The following is a 22,844-nucleotide window of genomic DNA, read 5'->3' on the forward strand; positions in this document are numbered from 1 at the left end:
TCCAGCAGCGCTGCTGTGTCTGATCCACTCATACCAGAACAACACACACTAACACACCACCACCATGTCAGTGTCACTGCAGTGCTGAGAATCATCCACCACCTAAATAATACCTGCTCTGTGGTGGTCCTGTGGGAGTCCTGACCATTGAAGAACAGCATGAAAGGGGGCTAACAAAGCATGTTGAGAAACAGATGGACTACTGTCAGTAATTGTAGAACTACAAAGTGCTTCTATAAGCTGATAAAATGGACAGTGAGTGTAGAAACCAGGAGGTTTTAATGTTATGGCCGATCAGTGTATAAGTGAAGAAAGCAAATCGACCCCTTACTTTGATGTTTAAAGATGTTTGAATCTGTTATTCAGCTATGATAATAGCCATAGCAGCTGACATGACATTAAGAATTAACATTTACATTTTCGGCATTTAGCAGATGCTTTTATCCAAAGCGACTTACAACTGTGTCCCTATACAATCCAAGCAGTTGAGGGTTAAGGACCTTGCTCTAGGGCCCAACAATGGCATATGTGGGGCTTGAACCTGCAACCTTCTGAGCTCTATTCCAGTACCTTAACCACTGTGATATCACTTTCATTTAGCAGACTCTTTTTTTCAAAGCAACATGCAATGTAAGCAAGGATTAATGACATTCGTTGCTCTGGGTCCTGACAGTAGTGGGTCTTAAACCAATGTCCTTCTGATCAATAGTCCTTTAACTCTTGAGCTACCAGTGACCCTCGGCACAATACAGAAGAAAAAAAAAACATAACACTCATAGGTAAAACACAGTATAATAAAACAACATCTTTAATCTGAATAGTAATATAATAATAATCACATATTTATTTTGGGTTGTTGTATTTTGAGGCAGGTTCCTCCTGGTCTGTGTTGTGAAATTGGTTAGGAAGTTAATTATACCTGTTTTACCTGACAGGGTGTAAATATAAATCATAGATTTCGCTCACAGATTATAACCGAGCTGTTACGTGTGACCTTTGTGACAGACACCCTTGCCACACATTTTCTTTATCAGTCGTTCTAGCTTAGAAATCTGGTTTTGACTCAACATTACTTATGCTTTACAATATAAGATGTATGAATATCAAGCATAAAATATTTAAAAACTGTGAGGTGTTAAAAACTCCATCACCGCTGCTGTGTCTGATCCACTCATACCAGCACAACACACTAACACACCACCACCATGTCAGTGTCACTGCAGTGCTAAGAATGATCCACCACCTAAATAATACCTGCTCTGTAGTGGTCCTGGAAGAGTCCTGACCATTGAAGAACAGGGTGAAAGGGGGCTAACAAAGCATGTAGAGAAACAGATGGACTACAGTCAGTAATTGTAGAACTACAAAGTGCTTCTATGTGGTAAGTGGAGCTGATAAAATGGACAGTGAGTGTAGAAACCAGGAGGTGGTTTTAATGTTATGGTTGATTACATGTGTGTTTGGGTTTCTGAATGTAAAACGGTGTATATTTTTGTGTACTTGTTCATATTGCACTGCAGACTTAAAGCACCATGTCTGAGTTAATGTTTAACCGATGAAAGTTCATGTTTCAGAGTTCAGGAGTGATTTTAATCCTCGGTGGTGTTACAGTAGTCTGGGTTCTGTAGTTCTCTGGTTGTCTGTAGGTGAAAGGGTTAATTATACAGACTTTGTTTTCCTGCTTCTCCCTGCTGCTGATTTCACTCCAGCTTCTCTCCGCACCGATGGCAGGACGTCTGGCTCTGTGTTCAGCCGGTAAAACCGTTCGGGTCCGGGGGTTTATCCGACCCACCACCACCACATTCAGCCTGGACATAAAGAGAAATACCGGGGGAAATGCTGGTGACCCTCCGGTCCCCCCTGGAAGTGTCAGGTCTGAGGCAGTTCTTCCTGAGATCACTCTGCCTAAAATGCTTTACAGGCTGATCTTTCAAGGTTACTACAATCGAATGCATGAGCTACAGGTAAATCATGTAAATATGATTATTTATTGTATTTATTTAAGTCTGGAGACATTTCTGTGCTCTCATGTTTGTTTACGTTCTTGACACTGTTTACAAGTGCAGATCAAGTCTTCAGCAACTATAATGTGTCATTATTAAGTGTGCACTTTATTTGTTATTTAAAACTATGAGCATTCTCTCTGATTTCTCCAGCTGTATGAGAAGCAGCTCCATGGCACCATGTATAAAGTGAAAGCTGGAAGCAGCCCTACTGTTGCTCTGAACACTGTGGAGCTTCTGGAGGAACTGTTGAGGAAAGATGATAAGTTTCCATGCAGAGGAGATATGAGTCTGTGGGTTGAATACAGGGATATGAGAGGTCTGGGATATGGTCCTGTCACTGTGTAAGTCATGTTTATGTTTGCTCAATGTTATTTGCACTTGCTTTATTGTGCAGTACAGAGAACTTGAGTATTTAAGTCTGTTGTTCTGTTGCTATGATCTTGTCTACATTTCCTATCTGGGGTTTTCATTACCGTTTCCTCTTACTTTCCTTGTTTACTGGTTCTGACACTTGATAGATCAGCTGAAGATGCATTACCGCCATCTAGGGAGCTAAAGAGTGGAAACAGGTTCATTAAAAGTCTTTATGACTGTAAATAAATACAAAAACAATTGCAATAATAATATTTATATATTTGTCATGTTTTACACACTTGGTTACATTCCTGACAGGACAGATACTTACTGGTTGCACAATATTCATCAGTTCAAGTTCAATTTCGTATGACTGTACGCCTTTGGACTGTGGGAGGAAACCCACACAGACACAGGGAGAACATGCAAACTCCACACAAAAAGGACCCGAACCACCCCACCTGGGGATCGAACCCAGGACCTTCTTGCTGTGAGGTGGCAGTGCCGAAAATGTAAATGAATGTAGGTCTACAAAAGTAGATTGGGTAATTGGATATGACCAGATTGGGAGAAAATTGGGAAATTGAGATATTTGCTGTAATAAGCTCTGTATTAACTGCAGAAAATAATAACACAGTACTAACAAATAATTGTAAATTTGGCTGAAACTTTTTAATATGATTATTGAAACCAGAAATTAATTAGTATTTTGTCTAAAATGCAGTTTAACCCAGCATGAATTCCCCCTTATACACAATTTCTTTAATTTCCTTTGGGATCAATAAAGTATCTATCTATCTATCTATCTATCTATCTATCTATCTATCTATCTATCTATCTATCTATCTATCTATCTATCTATCTATCTATCTATCTATCTATCTATCTATCTATCTATCTATCTATCTATCTATCTATCTATCTATCTATCTATCTATCTATCTATCTATCTATCTATCTATCTATCTATCTATCACACACCTGAAAACTACAATGTGGTTCAACACCCATTGCAATATAATTCTATAATAAACTACATAAGATGCTAACACTAAAAATAGTTATTTTTACTAAAAATGGCTTATTCCCAGCACTTACTGTCCAGCAAACCCTGTGTCGTTATCCTTGGGTGGGTCGCAAGCCATAAAAATGGGATAATGCTGAAATGTAGTGTGAAGTTTTGGAAGAGGAATAGAAGTAGGCATTATACAACGATCAGCTTTAACTAGAATTCTAGTATTGTGATATATTATAGAGGTGTGACTCCAAATGCTGAGGAACGGTTAAGGGTTCTAGGGTTACCAGGGGTATGTGAGCTGGCACCTTTTATACTTCCATTATTAATGGCAAGAAAGGAAAGGAGAGTAGAGTCAGGAGAGAGTCATACTTCAGTGTAGGGCTGGGCGATTTTCACGATTAATTCGGTTAATTCGAATGAACGTTGTCACCCGATGTTAGAATGTGACAATCGCGATTGTTTACATACTTTATATTTTAATTAAAATACCAACGTCACGAAGCAGTAAACTGACCAGACGCTCGCGGAATATAAATCAGGGAAAGTTTCATATAAAAAGGGCGAAAACAGTGTACAAAATCAGGTAGAGTCAAAAACAAGCGAAAACCAAAACAGTAAACGGAAGACAACAAGGATTATACACGGTAACGGGTAGATTCAGTAATAAGAAGCGCAAACACGATCGGCAAAACAAGACACAAACAGAAGAGTTTAATTAAGATTCACTGAATCAAACAACGCTGAACTGAACAGATTTTACAGCCTGTAATTTTACTTTTACTTAAGTAAGTTTTGTACTAAGAATTGTAATTCGCTTCATTTTAAATCACATCCGTTAGTGAGTAAAAAAATCGCGTCTGGGAAACTGCTGCAGTGAATTCTGCGATAGGGAGTCGGATCTTTTGTCTCGGTTCCTTTTAAAGAGCCGTATGTATGTAACGACTCCCAAATGTGCAAATCGGTCCTTTATTTTGGCTTAAAGGGCCGTTCAATAGAATCGAATCATTCTACGACACATAATAGTGGTTAATACAGTTTGAAAGTTTTATGGGACTAAAATGACACATTACACATCCTTAAATGTTTAAAATGTTGTATCCACCCCCCAAGTCACAAGAGGACAAAATCAAAGCTGAGCTGAGTGATCACTTGATGCCCCCCCAATGTAGATACTGACTCACTCAGTGGTGGAAACAGCACAGTACAGTACAGTACAGGCTCGTGTTCCTGTTAAGAAACCTGTAAAGAACTATTTGTAGTTTTTTTCCTAATGTAAGGAGGTTCTGCTGAACATTATTTAAAATAAAAGTTGTTTGTGAGCTATTCTTAGATATAGATAGATAAGGATATAGATAATTTAGATCTATTTTGTTTTAATTATTGTTAATTATTGTGATCTCGTTATTGTTATAAAGTTTGAGTCCCTTAAAAGGATAATTATAGGTGGTGCTGTTACTATTTTTGCACTTCTGCAGCCGTTAATTACAATGCAAAAAAAGAAATTTGAGTCTTATTTTAATTGCATTATGCAAGAACAAAAAAAAAAATCGAAATCGTAATCGACAATCAGGTATAATTTGAAAATAATCGAGATTTTTTTTTTTTTTTGCAAAATCGCCCAGCCCTACTTCAGTGATCTATTTACGTTAAGTGACCATAATTTCTCTTCCATACAAGAAAGAAACTGGCAGAGACAGTTTTTAATGGTTTGTAACCCTGTTTCACACTTTTAGTTCTGCACATTTACCGCAGTAATTGGTGTCCAGGCTTTCATCGTTTAGCTCTCTGTTGTTGCTGAACAGTATCAGCGGGGTTCTCCTTAATGCATCTGTCGTTGCAGTTAATGATGATGCCTGTCGTTTTTGGGCACAGATGCCCAGTCACATAGCTGGCATGCACAATAGAAAAGAGGAAATTATGAATCTTGGTGGCATGGCAGCAATAGCAATAGCCAAAATTGCCTTTGAAAGATTCAAAGTGATTGATTGTAAGTAAATCACTTTATAAATGAAGCTCTTTGTAAACAACAGGCCAAGGAAAGCTCATGTGGCTGTAAAAATAATTAATATGTTGTCAGGGATAGTAAATCATTTCCTCGTTGAGTCCTGATTCACTGCGGTTGGTAAATTGCCAGAAATTCTGATTGTGGTTTTATTAAAATATTAAGAAAAACTGTTTAACTGTTTTTTTTTCTACAACAGAGAAGGAGAAAGGTGGTACAATCTTCGAGCTGTGCTGAACAAACGTATGCTGCATCCCAAGGACTCTGTAAAGTATGATAAAGTCATTAATGAGGTGGTGACAGATTTTATAGGAAGAATTCGCCATCTGAGGAAAATGAGCAGCACAGGCGACCTGGTGCCCAACTTGTCCAACGAGCTGTACCGTTTTTCTCTGGAAGGTATGTTTAGTCAGGCCTTAGTTATTACTGAATTGCATTTAAAGAGATCTTTGATTTATAATAAATATACCACGATCAGCCATAACATTAAAACCACCTCCTTGTTTCTACACTCACTGTCCATTTTATCAGCTCCACTGTGATTCCATGTTTTTCCATGTACAAGATTTTCTGTGTTTTGCATGGAGGAGGCATATGTCAGTTTTTTGTTTACACTCGATATTGTTGTACTTTCTGGGAATAAACCCAGAATACATAGTTTTGGGCAGATAGGTAACTTAATGGAGGTAATAAATGATATAATTTCCATTACACTCTTTCAAAAATTATTAATATAACTACATTCCCACATACAGTGAAATAATGTTCCTACCTCCACATCACACTTACTACATGCATCCGGGTTATTGTCATTAAACGTGTGCAACAGAGAAGGATAATATTCTATATTAATATTAATATTCCACGATTCTTGTTTATCCAGGAATCTCCAGCATACTGTTCGAGACTCGTATTGGCTGTCTAGAAAACGAGATTCCACAAGAAACCCAGCACTTCATAGATTCCATTGCTAAGATGCTCACCTACACCATGCCCGTGACCATGCTACCCAAGTGGACCCGCAACTATTTGCCGTTCTGGCGGCGCTTTGTGGACAGCTGGGATGGAATCTTCAGATTTGGTGAGATATTAAAGGCAGCTTATATTTTTATGGGGCAGGTTTGCTTTATCTAGTAATACAGGCAGCATGCTAATAGACTTTCTGACTGATTAATCAAATTAAGAGCAGTATTTGCTTGCCTGTGTGTAGCTTGCAAGCTAATTGATCAGAAAATGGAGGACATTCAGAAGCGTGTGGACACAAAGCAGGAGGTTGAAGGAGAGTACCTTAGCTACCTGCTCTCCAGCACCAACATGACCAAAAAGGATGTGTATGGAAGTGTTGCTGAGCTTCTCCTGGCAGGAGTGGACACAGTAAGAACCACACCGCACCATGTAGCTTAGTAACTCAGTCATAATAATAAGTCTAACTATGAATTGTCCTCTTCAAGACGTCCAACACGTTATTGTGGGCCTTATATCTGCTGTCACGGGATCCAGAGGTGCAGGACAAACTGTATCAGGAGGTGAGCAGTATTATCAAGGGGGACAAAATTCCATCAGCTGAGGAAGTAAACAACATGTCTTACCTTAAAGCTGTCATCAAGGAGACTCTCAGGTGGATTTTCTGTTTGTTATAGCCAGATATAGCAGATATTAGCAGATAAATCCACCTCCTTGTTTCTACACTCACTGTCCAGTTTATCAGCTCCACTTACCATATAGAAGCACTTTGTAGTTCTACAATAACTGACTGTAGTCCATCTGTTTCTCAACATAATCTGTTAGCCCCCTTTCATGCTGTTCTTCAATGGTCAGGACCCCCACAGGACCACCACAGAGCAGGTATTATTTAGGTGGTGGATCATTCTCAGCACTGCAGTGACACTGACATGGTGATGGTGTGTTAGTGTGTGTTGTGCTGGTATGAGTGGATCAGACACAGCAGCGCTGATGAAGTTTTTTAAACACCTCACTGTCACTGCTGGACTGAGAATCGTCCACCAACCAAAAATGTCCAACCAACAGCGCACCGTGGGCAGCGTCCTGTGACCACTGATGAAGGTCTAGAAGATGACCGACTCAAACAGCAGCAATAGATGAGCGATCGTCTTTGACTTTACATCTACAAGGTGGACCGGCTAGGTAGGAGTGTCTAATAGAGTGGACAGTGAGTGGACACAGTATATAAAAACTCCAGCAGCGCTGCTGTGTCTGATCCACTCATACCAGCACAACACACACTAACACACCACCACCATGTCAGTGTCACTGCAGTGCTGAGAATGATCCACCACCCAAATAATACCTGCTCTGTGGTGGTCCTGACCATTAAAGAACAGCATGAAAGGGGGCTAACAAAGCATGCAGAGTAACAGATGGACTACAGTCAGTAATTGTAGAACTACAAAGTGCTTCTATATGGTAAGTGGAGCTGATAAAATGGACAGTGAGTGTAGAAACATTGAGGTGGTTTTAATGTTATGGCTGATCGGTGTAGATTGTGGTATTGTGACAGTATGTTATATTTCTGCACAGAATTTATCCGGTTGTTCCAGTAAACGCACGTCTCCTGTCAGACAGTGATGTAACAATCGGAGGACACTTCTTTCCCAAAAAGGTCACTGTTTTTTGTTCTTTGACTGTATCACATTTTTATAACAGTCTTACATTTTTAATTCTCATTCTGTTAATCAATCAAACCTCTATAAACAGACAGCATTCGTGATCCACCATTACGCCATCAGTCAGGACGAGGCAGTCTTCCCCGAACCACAGATCTTCAAACCTGAACGATGGTTACGGGATGGGAGGGAAAGGCCTCGCCCGTTCGGCTCCATTCCGTTCGGGTTCGGGATCAGAGGGTGTGTCGGTCGACGCATCGCTGAACTAGAGATGCACCTAGCTCTGGCGAGGGTACGAACACAGAGGCTTTCCTGGCTCACATATCAGCTTAAATGATATAAAATGTATTTATTATTTTTTATTATTGTTGTTGCACTTTTCTTTTTATCCTCTAGATAATAAAGCAGTTTGAAGTGAAGCTGGATGCCAGTGTCGGAGAGGTCAAAGCAGTCAATCGCATCGTCCTTGTTGCAGACAGACCTGTGAATTTTCATTTTCTGGAGCGAAAACACGTGTCCTGTTAAAGTCATGAAGTCATGTATCCTGTAAACAATGTTGATGGTCTAAATATCTCTCAGACACTTTTGCCTCATGCCTATAATGGCATGCCTTTATCAAACTTGCTCCAAAGCCACTCAGTGACAAACCCCACACTAGTCAAAAAGCATCTACTCTACATTAGCATGGCTTTCCATTCAATCTTAGAGTGTCTGTGGGGATTTGTGCCCATTCAGTTGAAAGAAAATTATAGGGTAGGGCAGTGCTGCTGATTGAAAAGGCCGGGCTTACATTCAACATTTCATCTAAACCCAAAAATGTTCAGCTGTGTTAAAAACACACTCTGAAACCAAACTCGCTTTGTTTAATTCATATTTAATGTATAAAATTGATTCTATACATTTCCTAGCAATGAAACACCTGAACTAAATCATTATTAGGGGTGTCTACATACATTCGGCCGTTAGTTTATGTTAGTGATGGCTATTAGAATGTAAAAATCATCTGCAGTTTCATGTAATAACATTTACACGTTTATTTAGTGTATGTAGTATACACTATTTTTGTAAATTGACAGTGTAAATCAATACAGTGATGTTATGGTTTGGTTTTTTGTAAACACTGATGCACTGTAATGAATCCTGAATGAAATGGAAACTGATTCTTTTTGTCACTGTGAACAGCTTTATGGAACCAGCAGGGTTTTATTATTATTTACCTATGCAAACAGTACATACAGAGATACTCAAAGTTAACATTTGTGATGTGATTTAAATGTGAATGATTGTATATAGAATTTGTATTTTATGCCAATGAAAGATAATTATATGTATATTTTTTAATTTTTTTTATTACTACCCCATTCTGGTAAAGCAGAAGGTAAACTAGATGGTTCACATAAAACACATTGTGTCTATTCTTAAAATATAAGTTTGTTTCTGTAATTCTATATTTTATTAGACATACAGACTACTTCTGTATCTGCATACTACCGTACTATGTGTGAACAGTCTGTAAAATAGTAGACAACCTATCATTGTTTACTGCTCTTACAATATTTTCTATAGTGTATCTATTCAAATAAAGGTGAGTGTGTGTACGCCCTGTGATGGATTGGTTACCTGTCTGGGGTGTTTCCTGCCTTTTGCCCAACTAAACAGACCCACCGTGACCCTGACCAGGATGAAGTAGTGGTAAAGCAGACAATGAATGAATGATGAATAACTGTGACATAGCAGACTATCCTGCTCTAAGTTTAACATTCCAACTCTCATACACATTAGAATCCATTATACTACTGTGATAAATATAAACAAGTTTGTTTTTATAGTATTGACTTTATATGTTAGCAATAGGCATGGCTAAAATAATTAAACTCCGTGATTAGGAGGGGTGCTATGTTTAATAGCATTTCATTGCACGAATTACATCACAAATTCTCAGATGCACATTAACAAGTGAACTAATATGAGAGTTTCATCTTCACCTTTTCCTGTCAGTGTGGGTTTCTTTTAGATGCTGTGATTGTCCTTAATTTTAAAACCATGCAAAAGGTGGATTGGCTAATCTTAACTGTCCTTGTGTTTGTGTGTGTGGTTGAATGTATGAGGGTGTGTTGCCCACTGATAAATTAGTGGCATGTCTTGAGTGTATTGCTGCCTCACCCACTGTAACAATAGACGAATGGATGGATGCATGAATGACTTTATTAATCCCAATGGGAAATTCAAGTCATTTACCATAATAAAGCAATTAATGAATATATACACCGACCAGGCATAACATTATGGCCACTGACCATGAAGTGAAGTGAATAACACTGATTATCTCTTCATCACGGCACCTGTTAGTGGGTGGGTGGTTAATTAGATAAGGGCCAAATTGTGATGGCTAGATGACTGGGTCAGAGCATCTCCAAAACTGCAGCTCTTGTGGGGTGTTCCCGGTCTGCAGTGGTCAGTATCTATCAAAATTGGTCCAAGGAAGGAACAGTGGTAAACCGGCGACAGGGTCATGGGTGGCCAAGGCTCATTGATGCACGTGGGGAGCGAAGGCTGGCCCGTGTGGTCCGATCCAACAGACGAGCTGCTGTAGCTCAAACTGCTGAAGAAGTTCATGCTGGTTCTGATAGAAAGGTGTCAGAATACACAGAGCAGCACAGTTGCAGGGCTTTTTTGGCAGCAAAAGGGGGACCAACACAATACATGAATGTACGCACATCATTACCTACCAACGTCGTTTTACTGTACAGTCTCCTCTGAGGCCAACATGAACCTGAATGTGCAGTTCCATCAAATTTTACAACATTTTCTTCCAAGTATCATAAATTCAGGTTCTAGTGACTCTGTTTTACCTCCATAATGCACCAAATTACTGGAACCAAAACCACAATGGAGGGCGACACGGTGGCTCGGTGGGTAGCACTGTCGCATCACAGCAAGAAGGCCCTGGGTTCGATCCCCGGGTGAAGCGGACCGGGTCCTTTCTGTGTGGAGTTTGCATGTTCTCCCCGTGTCTGTGTGGGTTTTCTACCACAGTCCAAAGATGTGCAAGTGAGGTGAACTGGAGACACAAAATTGTCCATGACTGTGTTTGACATTGAACTTGTGAACTGATGAATCTTGTGTAAGCAGTAACTACCTGTTTTGTCATGAATGTAACCAAAGTGTAAAACATGATGTTAAAATCCTAATAAATAAATAAAATAAAACAGCAATGGTCGGTTCTCCTTCAGTACAGTGGGGGCAGTAACGTTACATTTCAGGAAACCACACTTTCCATCACAGCGAATAAGAGATTGTTTGCGCCTTGATTAAACTATGGCGACGCTACAATTATCAAAATGTCCTGAATTTGTTTAGAATTTGTTTTTTTTTATATACAGACGTGAACTGAACAAAGGAAAAGACATCGTGTTTGTGTTGCAAGGATTGTGTAGTGCGAGGCGCTTCGTGAGAAGTAGAGCTAACGTCGTTAGCATGTTAGCTACATGCTAACAGGCTAACTAGGCTAGCTAACACTATTAAGAATCAACAGCTCCTCTTGTTTAATCTTTTTTTTTAAATACTGGCTGTTTTAAAGTGAATTGTTAACAGATTTGCTCCGAGTTACTTTATCTCTAGTTAACGTTGACAAAAATAGCGATTGTCTAATTTTTAAGCATTAATGTATAAGTGTAACTAGGTATTTGTTGTTAAATGATAGTTTACAGACTATAGACTTGACAGGGCTGCATTTTATGACTATACGTATCAAAAATGAATCCAGCTAATATCTTTGGTGGCCCTCAGGGTTTTCAGGCACAGAATAATACCAGTCAGAACTTGTTTCAGGCATTTAATCAGCAAGGAACAAGCACCACCACACCAAACACTGGTTTTGGTCAGAAGCCAGCATTTGGTCAACCTTCAGCTTTCAGCCCTCCTTCAGTGTTTGCTCAAGGTTCTGCCCAAGCGTCTGTCTTTGGCCAAACACCATCATTTGGCCAGACACCATCCTTCGGTCAGACTGGCGGCTTGGGGCAGTCCTCACTCTTCTCCACAGCTCCAGCTCCATCGTTCGGACAACCAGTTTCATCCCAACCGGCACCTGCGTTTGGAGTGACTCCATCTCCTATGGCACAGAGTCAGATTCCTTCTTTTGGTAATGCGCAAAAACCTGCATTTGGATTGAGCCCTGCGTTTGGCCAGACCTCTGGATTTAGCATGTCTTCTGGTAACCAGCAGCAGCCTGCCAGTTCCATCAGCACTGGAGGATCTCAGCCCAGCTTCGGTCAGCCTTCCTTCGGTCAAGCGTCTGCCTTTTCAGCTTCGAGCTCAGCTGGAAATAATCAGACCAATACACAGACTGTCGGGACAACAACAGTCGGCCTTAAGCCTCAGTCTGATCCTTTCTTCAAACCTATATTTAGTGCCGGTTCTGTTTCTTCTGACTCTCAGTCTCCTGCTCCTGGACAGTTTGGATTAATTAAACCAGTTACTAGTGGATCGGACAGCGGTGGACTTGGAAAATCTGCTGGCCCACTTGTCACAAGTGTAAAGCCTAACACTATGGGTTTCAGTTTTTCCCAGCCTGGGGCCACACCTTCATCGTTTGGAAATGTGAACATGCCTCAGACTGGAATGACTGGTGGAAACACTCCACAGTTTAGATTCTCTCAGCCTGCTAATCCATCCAGCAACAACAGCAGCAGCGCCACCACCACAGCTGCTCAACCCACCACTGTATCCAACAGTCCATCTTTATTTAGCTTTTCTCAAAACGTCCCTCAACCCCAGCCTGAGGCAAAAAAGGTCATATTCGGTGGACCCGTCCAATCATTATTTTCATACAAAAGTCTGAAACCTGAAGAGAGCACAGAGAGAGTCGAAGAGAGCTCAGGAGCGCCGACTATCGTGAATTTTGGGAAGAGCATGAAACGTAAGGAAGAGGCAGATGATCCGAATGTCGGGCAAATAAAAACTACCAAAACCTCAGAAGCCCCCGGTGGAGCAGACAGCTCGAGACACCCTTCCAAGCGGCCCCTGGTGAGGAGTCGAGAACTTGTAGGTGGCCTGTTTCGAAATGCCTTGTCTGGTCTGATCAAGGAATCGTCCAATGTAGTTAAAAAAGAACGTGGTCAGGAGCACAAACAAGACCCATCCGGTCCTGATGCAGAGGTGTCGGTCACACCTCCGAGACCTTCGGCTCCGATAAGGCATTTCTTAGAAAAAGCAGAGAAGGAAAAGCCTGGTGAGTTTAGCTTATATTTGTGTTTGTATTTATTAATGCTATCTAATGGACTTTTTGACAACTAGGTTGAACTTGGGACCATAACATGATACACTGGTTCCCAGTGAATTCTGAATATTGTGGATATGTAGTATATATTCACTTCCCACTTCATTAGGTGCACCCAGAGCGGTAGAGAGAACAGAGTGGCGACACTCCCATAGGGAACCGTTGGAAAGGGGGCGGGACATTTTTTCTGCCCAGCTTCCGGGTTGTGGAGCTCTGTATAGTTCCAAACAACCCATAGAGCCCCATTCATTTCCACTACTTATCAAACATTTTTAGCTGTATGTTGCTTTGTTTTAAAAAAATTATGAATTTAATGTCATTAATATACTTAATACTGTTATTGTTTAGCATTTGCTCAGCACTAAATGTTACATGTTTATCTTAATTAATAGGTATAACCCAATTTAGCTTAGTCAGTTAAGCTTAATTAATGACACACGAGTCTTTTCACCTAAAATGAGTTGATTAATCAAGATTCTTGTTACAGAAATGATCATAAAACATTAGAACCACAATAAATCATTATACTTTTACTTTCATACTTAAGTACATTTGAAGGTAAATTTAGTTTAGTACTTTAGTGGAGGTAAAGAGTATTTTTACTTTTACTACTACTTTTACTGGAGTAATATGTTACCTTGGATATCTCTACTTTAACTCAACTACATGGTTTGTCTACCTTGTCCACCACTTACATTAGACAAAATGAACTAGTGCATATTCATAATGAATTCATTAATGTATTACATGTAGGAATCAATTATTAATCACTCATGAAATAAGAGATGAATGAATGCTTTTTCATGTACCTGCACTATAATGTTTTTGGTACGGTAATGTGTTTATCAATCTGTTCATTCAGTGCAGGTAAACCTTATGAATCCAGCACATGACTTAGTGTTTAGCAAAAATGATTATTATTATGAATCCTCAGGAAAGTGAAGGGAGATTAGTTTATGCAAAAATCAAAACATAAAAAACTTTAATGTCTATACTGTATATTGTCTCTACTACTTAAGGATATCGCATTATGTAATGTATGCTAATATAATGTACTGTGTGTTAACAAGAACGACCTATTAACAAGTCATTATAAACATCAATCTTCCACTTTATATACCAAATTGACATTAAAGCAGATACAGTAAATGTAAACGCAGTTGAAAATACCCAGAAATTGTACAAATGTTTATTATTTGCCGTTTAATATTTCACTCACTGCTGCCTGTCCCATTTGAGAACATGACAGCGCCGGGTTTGTTTGGAACTATTGAGGGTTACATGAACCACGTGACCGCGTAGCGGCGAGATCAAGGAGTGTCGCAACTCTCTCTATCTACGGCTCTGGGTGCACCTATTTGATGGATCAATGTATTGATTATTTTGGGTTAAGGCCACACTTAACCATATGGATAATCTTTGTGGGTAATAATAGACTGTTGTATATGCACCGATCAGCCATAACATTAAAACCACCTCCTTGTTTCTCCACTCACCATATAGAAGCACAATTACTGACTGTAGTCCATCTGTTTCTCTGCATTTTTTTTTACCCCCTTTCACGCTGTTGTTCAATGGTCAGGACCCCCACAGGACCACCACAGAGCAGGTATTATTTAGGTGGTGGATCATTCTCAGCGCTGCAGTGACACTGACATGGTGGTGGTGTGTTAGTGTGTGTTGTGCTGGTATGAGTGGATCAGACACAGCATTGTCCACTCTATTAGACACTACATCTACAAGGTGGACCAACTAGGTAGGAAAGTCAGAGACGATCGCTCATCTATTGCTGCTGTTTGAGTCGATCATCTTCTAGACCTTCATCAGCGCTCACAGGACGCTGCCCACGGGGCGCTGTTGGCTGGATATTTTTGGTTGGTGGACTATTCTCAGTCCAGTAGTGACAGTCCAAAAACATGCCACCATTCTAATTGGAAACACTGAACTGTCCTATAGGTACTCAGCCGCTAGATGAACAAACCAGTGCATTGTGGTGCCGGTCCCAAGCTCGGATAAAATAGGGAGGGTCGGGTCAGGAAGGGCATCCGGCGTAAAAACTGTGCTAAATCGATGCGGATCATGATCCGCCGAGAGCCGACCCCGTAACCGAACGGGACAAAGGCCGAGGAAGAAGAAGAAGAAGTATTTAGAAAGAACATAGATAAGAACAGAAGTTTAACACTGCTTGAGGGGTGTAGTGACTGATATGAATAGTTTTAATATGTATTATGTTTTAGGAATGTAATTTATTATGTTTTAATGGTATTGTAAGATTTATTTGTATCTTTGGTCAGCCACGGTTGTGTTTTAAGGTGCTATATGAATAAACTTTGCCTTGCCTTGCCTTAAAGAAAAGATGTGTTAGATATAGACTGTGATAATTTAAATACAATATATGTTTTACACTGTCATTGTATAATGTCGAGATCCAGGTTATAAAATAGTAACTTGGTTTATTTGGTTTAAGTTCCCGAGCCTGAAGCTGAAGCGACTCCTCCACTTCGAAGAGCCAGACGTAGAGAGAGCTCAGAAAGCCAGACCGGTGTGTCCCCCACTGATCTCACCATTATAAACTGCAAGGGGATTCCACCCAAGCTCAGCACCAGAGAAGTAGTCCGGAGTCATTTTAATGGCTTCGGGAAGGTGCATAAAGTGTACTGCAAGCCTCAGAGGAATCAAGTCACTGTACACTTTCATGATCATGTCAGTATTCTCACTTATTTTAGGTTTAATGTGTTTTTGAAATGCTTGATATATAACGAGCTTATGTAAATGTTTGCAGGCCATCATGATATATTTTATATAATGTTTTCTAACGATAGCATTTATTTATTTACTGGTTATAAGTTGCATATAGAAATGAAATTGTTGATCATGTGATAACAGGACAATCAGGTTGCAGGGCTGTGTGGCTTTATTAAGATTTCCAGACACAAATAATTACATTGATTCAAAAACACTAAATAAATGATCTTTGTTTTGCTCCTCAATCAGTTGGGCATCAGTTCTAACAAAGCCCAGTGGAGCTGCATCATTCTGACTTTCCTCTCCTCCACCAGCAGTTGGATCAGAATGGGTTTTGTCAGGATTCACACCCACTTGCTCCACCTTGTGAATCAGCTCGTCTACATGCTGGTTTTGTGTGAGCTCCGGTCTCTGGATCTCCTCATCATGGTCACTGCTTTCACTGGAAACCAGGTTGATCTCGTAACGTCCCATCACCAGGTTCTTGTCTTGGTCTCCCTTAGAAAACACCTGATCCAGCTCCATCTTTTCATCTGATTTCTCTTTTTCCCAGGAATCATTAATCTGATCTGAATTCTGACTCTCCTGCTCCTCAACTGGTGTGTCTGCCTGAACAGATGTGTTTTCCAGCTGTTCAACTGGTGTGTCTACCTGAGCAGAGGCATTTTCCAGCTGTTTGACTGGCTTGTCTGCCTGTGCAGCGGCATTTTCCAGCTGTTCGGCTGGTGTGTCCGCCAGAGCAGAGGCATTTTCCAGCTGTTTGACTGGCTTGTCTGCCTGTGCAGCGGCATTTTCCAGCTGTTTGACTGGCTTGTCTGGATGAGAAGTGGTATTTTCCAGCTGTTCGACTGCTTTGTGTGCAAGAGAAATGGTGTTTTCCAGCTGTTTAGCTGGTTTGTGTGCAAGAGAAGTGGTGTTTTCCAGCTGTTTAGCTGGTGTGTGTGCAAGAGAAATGGTGTTTTCCAGCTGTTTAGCTGGTGTGTGTGCAAGAGAAATGGTGTTTTCCAGCTGTTTAGCTGGTGTGTCTACAAGAGAAATGGTGTTTTCCAGCTGTTTAGCTGGTGTGTGTGCAAGAGAAATGGTGTTTTCCAGCTGTTTAGCTGGTTTGTGTGCAAGAGAAATGGTGTTTTCCAGCTGTTTAGCTGGTGTGTGTGCAAGAGAAATGGTGTTTTCCAGCTGTTTAGCTGGTGTGTGTGCAAGAGAAATGGTGTTTTCCAGCTGTTTAGCTGGTGTGTGTACAAGAGAAATGGTGTTTTCCAGCTGTTTAGCTGGTGTGTGTGCAAGAGAAGTGGTATTTTCCAGCTGTTTAGCTGGTGTGTCTGTCTGAGCAGAGGTATTGTCCAGCTGTTCGGCTGGTATGTCTGTCTGAGCAGAGGTATTGTCCAGCTGTTCGGCTGGTTTGTGTGCAAGAGAAGTGGCATTTTCCAGCTGTTTGGCTGGTGTGTCTGTCTGAGCAGAGGTATTTTCCAGCTGTTCGGCTGGTGTGTCTGTCTGAGCAGAGGTATTTTCCAGCTGTTCGGCTGGTGTGTCTGTCTGAGCAGAGGTATTTTCCAGCTGTTCGGCTGGTGTATCTACCTGAGCAGATGTATTTTCCAGCTGTTCGGCTGGTGTATCTACCTGAGCAGATGTATTTTCCAGCTGTTCGGCTGGTGTATCTACCTGAGCAGATGTATTTTCCAGCTGTTTGGCTGGTGTGTCTGCCTGAGCAGAGGTATTTTCCAGCTGTTCGGCTGGTGTATCTACCTGAGCAGATGTATTTTCCAGCTGTTTGGCTGGTGTGTCTGCCTGAGCAGAGGTATTTTCCAGCTGTTCGGCTGGTGTATCTACCTGAGCAGATGTATTTTCCAGCTGTTCGGCTGGTGTATCTACCTGAGCAGATGTATTTTCCAGCTGTTCGGCTGGTGTATCTACCTGAGCAGATGTATTTTCCAGCTGTTTGGCTGGTGTGTCTGCCTGAGCAGAGGTATTTTCCAGCTGTTCGGCTGGCGTGTCTGCCTGAGCAGAGGTATTTTCCAGCTGTTCGGCTGGTGTGTCTGTCTGAGCAGTGGTATTTTCCAGCTGTTCGGCTGGTGTTTCTGCCTGAGCAGTGGTATTTTCCAGCTGTTCGGCTGGTGTATCTACCTGAGCAGATGTATTTTCCAGCTGTTCGGCTGGTGTATCTACCTGAGCAGATGTATTTTCCAGCTGTTTGGCTGGTGTGTCTGCCTGAGCAGAGGTATTTTCCAGCTGTTCGGCTGGCGTGTCTGCCTGAGCAGAGGTATTTTCCAGCTGTTCGGCTGGTGTGTCTGTCTGAGCAGTGGTATTTTCCAGCTGTTCGGCTGGTGTGTCTGCCTGAGCAGAGGTATTTTCCAGCTGTTCAGCTGGTGTGTCTGCCTGAGCAGAGGTATTTTCCAGCTGTTCGGCTGGTGTATCTACCTGAGCAGATGTATTTTCCAGCTGTTCGGCTGGTGTTTCTGCCAGATCAGCAATATTTTCCAGCTCCTTGGCTGACTTGTGTACCTGAGCAGTTGTAATGATCAGCTTCCTCTGCTTCTCGGCTGGCTGGACTGCCTGAGCAGATGTAAACTCCAGGTCCTCAATCACCAGAATCATTTCCTCTTTCTTGGTGAGAGAGGTTTTACCAGAACTGGAAACGTTGTCGTGTTCATCAGTAACTGGTGTAATTCGGTTCTTTTTCTTGAGGCTGAGGATCCAGCCGGGCATCCAGGCAGCAGCAGCCTTGTTCTTTTGCTTTTTACGTTTGCCAAATAGACAAACGTTTGTTTTTTCAGTCTTTTCAGACTGATTGTGAAGTGGACTCTGGGCCTGACCCATGAGTACTTTAAAACTTCAGAAATGGGTAGTGTAGTTTAAAGAAGGATGTTGTAGTAGCTCTCAGCACTCTCTGATCTCTCTGTCTCTGATCGTCGCTCGGTCCAAATGAAGCTCGAACTGAACCGGGAGCTTTTATATAGGAGCTCTGTGATGATGTCATAATAGCAGTAGAATGTTCAGAGAGCAGCAAAATCCTGATAGAAGCTCCCATATAAACACTGATACAACAGCTTTACATACAGTCATTTAAAAATAAACAACGTATATACAGTATATATATGCTCTTTATTTTAAATGAATACATTTAATGCTGTTGTATACAATGCTGTGTATCTCTCTTTCTATACAAGGTCCTAATAAAAATAACAAACACATTTGCTGGTCTTTGATATTTTTAAGCTTTCCGTGTGACCGTATGTGCAGCAGACACAGTTGACCGTGTCTGAGGGAGAAAAGGTTAGAGGGTTTCTCCTTATTGCTGCTGCAGTAGTGACCACTGCTGTGTGGTCAATGCACTGGCACTTCTAAACAACATGTATCACCAAAAATGCGTATGTGTAATACATGTTGTATTGCGCTCCTATATAAAAGACTGAAATAAGTTTTGTACTGAACGTTTATTTCATGTGAGAAGAGAATAACTGTGTTCGTCTCCAAAAGTGTTCTGTTTAAATCGTACTAAATCAAAACACATCTGAGGGTTTGAGCGTGAAGCCTCTGTTTCATTCATTCTTTATATCCAGTTATACAGAAAACACAACTGTTGCCCTCGTCTCATTCCGGGGCTTCTAACACATCTAGTGACAAAACAGTGTGGATTCAGTAAACGTGTATAAAACCTGAACCCAGGGACACCAAACCTCTCTTAGTTATTACTGGTCATAAGAGGCTCGGTGGGTAGCACTGTCACCTCACAGCAAGATGGTCCTGGGTTCGATCCCCAGGTGGGGTGGTCCGGGTTCTTTCTGTGTGGAGTTTGCATGTTCTCCCCGGTTTTCTTTGGGTGCTCCGGTTTCCTCCCACAGTCCAAAGACGTGCAAGTGAGGTGAATTGGAGACACTAAATTGTCCATGACTGTGTTTGATATAACCTTGTGACCTGATGAGTCTTGTGTAATGAGTAACTACCGTTCCTGTCATGAATGTAACCAAAAGTGTAAAACATGACGTTAAATTCTTATAAACAAACAAAAAAACTTCTTTTTCAGGCGTCTGCAGCGCGGGCAAAAAAGAACGGGACTAATTTCCATGGAAGTAAAATCCAAATGTTTTGGCAGAGAAAGAAACGGGAAGGTAAGAGTTTGTAATGATTTACATTGCATGTTTTATTACAGGGTGACACAGCAGGGTTTAGCCGGGGAATCTTTTTCTATTTACTCTGAATAAACCCCATTCCAAAAAAAGTTTGGACTGTAGTTTGAAAGTAAATAAATACAGAAAGCCCTGATTTGTAAACGTTTTACATGTGTTTTATTAAAAACAGTACAAAATAAGGGTTGCTTGATGTTTTACCTTATTAACTTATTGATCAGGGGTGGTGCAAGCAGCAGAGGGATTACATTTGGGAAATTGGAAATATATGTACAATATATACACTGCCTGGCCAAAAAAAAGGGTCACCACCTGGATTTAACTAAGCAAATAGGTAAGAGCCTCCCATTGGATAATTACTGCATGGGTGATTATGTTTCAGCTGGCAACAAGTTATTTAACCCTAACTGATGCAGTGAGTAGCTTCTCATTTGCTATACAACCATGTGGAAAGACACATCCTGTGGTCGTGGAAAAGATGTTAATCTGTTTCAGAAGGGTCGAATTATTGGCATTCATCAAGCAGAGAAAACATCTAAGGAGATTGAGCTGAAACTACTAAAATCGGGTTAAGAACTGTCCAACGCATTATTAAAAAGTGGTCGAAGGAAGGAACGTGGTCGGAAAAAAATCTTGAATGATGGTGATCGGCGATCACTTAAACGTTTGGTGAAATCAAATGGTAGGAAAACTCCAGTAGAACTCAGGGATGTTTAATAGTGACAGTAAGAGCATTTCCACACGCACAATGCGAAGGGAACTCAAGGGATTGGGACTAAACAGCTGTGTAGCCTTAAGAAAACCACTCGTCAGTGAGGCTTCAATTTGCTAGGGAGCATAAAGATTGGACTCTGGAGCAATGGAAGAAGGTCATGTGGTGTGATGAGTCCAGATTTACCCTGTTCCAGAGTGATGGGCGCATCAGGGTAAGAAGAGAGGCGGCTGAAGTGATGAACCCCATTGAGAATCTTTGGGATGTGCTGGAGAAGACTTTGCGCAGTGGTCCAAATCTCCCATCATCAGTACAAGATCTTGGGGAAAAATTTATGCAACTCTGGACAGAAATAAATGTTGCGACGTTGCAGAAGCTTGTGGAAACGATGCCACAGCGAATGCGTGCCGTAATCAAAGCTAAAGGCGGTCCAAGCAAATACTAGAGTGTGACCTTTTTAGTGTCAAACGCATCAAGAGGAAGAGACGGATGTTAATAAAAGTTTATTCTTTCTGTGCACCCCGGTAATAACGACCCACGGTACCCGTCTGTAGCACGGAGGTTGGGGACCAATGCTTTAATGGGATTCTTTTTCTTTTTGGTTACCAGTCGACTAATAATTGTCGGTTAACTGGCGAAGTTAACTTTTAATTCAAATGTATTGCTTTTTTTAATGTTGTAGTATTCTAAAAACGCAGTCATGATTTATTTATTCATGTGCCGTGTTCAGGCACAACCGAGATAAAAGAACGACCATCGGAGGTGAAAGACATCGCTAGTGCAGAGGGAGAGTCGAGGCCAGAGGGCTTCCAGCTCTCTCTGATGAGAAAACCACTACCTGTATCTGCGACCGCCAGCACCTCCAGCGATCTTACTAAAGGGTATAAAAATTTTAACTGGTTGCTTATGCATTTCTAAACCATTTGTCTGCTGTTCTGATCGGTTTCTCTAATTCTCGAGCCAAAATGAATTGATAGTTTATTTTTTTGTGCATGCTCTTAAACTCAAAATGTAAAAGCTCACTTTAGTACAGAGTATGCTTTACTCTTGCATGGCACGATGTGATCGCTAATAAAGTTACACATTTGAAGAAAGGTTTTGCTGAAAATGAGCACGGCTACTACCAGTGACCATCACACACACATCCTTCATCACAGCTACACTACATATGCCTATGTGAGGTCTGTACGCTCGTTCTCTTACCTGCACTCCTATTTGAACACTGTCTTACACAAGTAAAAAGGGCTTGAAACTATGAAAACACAAGGGCTTAACCTTAGTGTTATGATTATCAGCAGATAAGATCACCTCAATCTTATTTATTTACTGGTATTTATATCTGGGATCAGTGAGGATTTTCTACAGTGACCCCAGATATAAGTTTGTATTGATTGACAGGTTCATATATTTGGGTTTTAAAGGCAGGTCAGGTTTGACTCATAGGATAAAAAGAGTATACAGAATATTAAGACTACACGGGGGGTAGATCCGCATTAAATGCATGTTTTCATGTGCTATTTATTTACTCTTTGTATCACTTGTAGTAAGCAGCACAGTTATTCACTTTAACAGTCTGTACAGGAAAGTCTTTCTTGCACATAATGCACATGATTACTTATTAATTATATATTATACATAATTATCTGGTATCTTTTTAGCATCACAAACCTACATCCATGGTAATGATGGGCAGACATTGTTTACACAGCATTTAAGATTAACCTGCTGCATCCCAAACAGCATCTTACATGCATCGAGTGACAATATTATCAGTAGTTTAATACTCGGAGGCCATATTCATGTGTTTATTATTGTGTGTGATACTGTGTTACCGTGTGTGTTGTGTGTCTTCAGGTCTCCTGCCAAGAAACCCCCAGTGACCAAAACCCTTCAGTTTGATCCCGAACCTCAAGAGGAAGTGAGCGCAGAGAGCCAGAGCGTAGAGCGACCGGCGGCCGTCCTGCCCTCATCCCTTCAGCCC

General features: G+C 41.0%; 2 protein-coding genes across 3 annotated transcripts in view; both read left to right on the forward strand.

Moving 5' to 3' along the window:
- Positions 1–1,714: 1,714 nt before the first annotated feature.
- Positions 1,715–9,602, forward strand: LOC134324263 (sterol 26-hydroxylase, mitochondrial-like). Of its 2 annotated transcripts, none has more exons than XM_063005984.1 (9): positions 1,715–1,973; positions 2,157–2,347; positions 5,580–5,779; positions 6,264–6,461; positions 6,591–6,754; positions 6,832–6,998; positions 7,919–8,000; positions 8,096–8,296; positions 8,401–9,602. In XM_063005984.1, the coding sequence occupies exons 1-9, from the start codon at positions 1,725–1,727 to the stop codon at positions 8,527–8,529; spliced, it is 1,581 nt and encodes a 526-aa protein (XP_062862054.1). In that variant the 5' UTR covers positions 1,715–1,724; the 3' UTR covers positions 8,530–9,602. The 2 variants fall into 2 exon arrangements, with proteins under 2 accessions (XP_062862054.1, XP_062862055.1); XM_063005985.1 differs by having other exon boundaries at positions 1,715–1,964.
- Positions 9,603–11,733: 2,131 nt separating this feature from the next.
- The window catches only part of mcm3ap (minichromosome maintenance complex component 3 associated protein), a 34,514-nt gene continuing 23,403 nt past the window's right edge, over positions 11,734–22,844 (forward strand). The window contains exons 1-5 of the mRNA XM_063005447.1: positions 11,734–13,234; positions 15,750–15,985; positions 20,049–20,133; positions 21,594–21,744; positions 22,718–22,844. The exon at positions 22,718–22,844 is cut by the window's right edge and continues 76 nt beyond it. Coding sequence (XP_062861517.1) covers positions 11,761–13,234; positions 15,750–15,985; positions 20,049–20,133; positions 21,594–21,744; positions 22,718–22,844 — 2,073 coding nt within the window. The 5' untranslated portion in view covers positions 11,734–11,760. The remainder of the gene's footprint in view (positions 13,235–15,749; positions 15,986–20,048; positions 20,134–21,593; positions 21,745–22,717) is intronic.

The sequence above is a fragment of the Trichomycterus rosablanca genome, chromosome 12 (genome assembly GCF_030014385.1).
Source record: "Trichomycterus rosablanca isolate fTriRos1 chromosome 12, fTriRos1.hap1, whole genome shotgun sequence".
NCBI lineage: Eukaryota > Metazoa > Chordata > Actinopteri > Siluriformes > Trichomycteridae > Trichomycterus > Trichomycterus rosablanca.

Coding starts and splice junctions, on each gene's coding strand:
- LOC134324263 (XM_063005984.1), top strand. CDS start 1,725: ATGGCAGGACGTCTGGCTCTGTGTTCAGCCGGTAAAACCGTTCGGGTC. Junction 2,348..5,579: donor GGATATGGTCCTGTCACTGT/GTAAGTCATGTT, acceptor TTTCTACAACAG/AGAAGGAGAAAGGTGGTACA. Junction 8,001..8,095: donor GACACTTCTTTCCCAAAAAG/GTCACTGTTTTT, acceptor CTCTATAAACAG/ACAGCATTCGTGATCCACCA.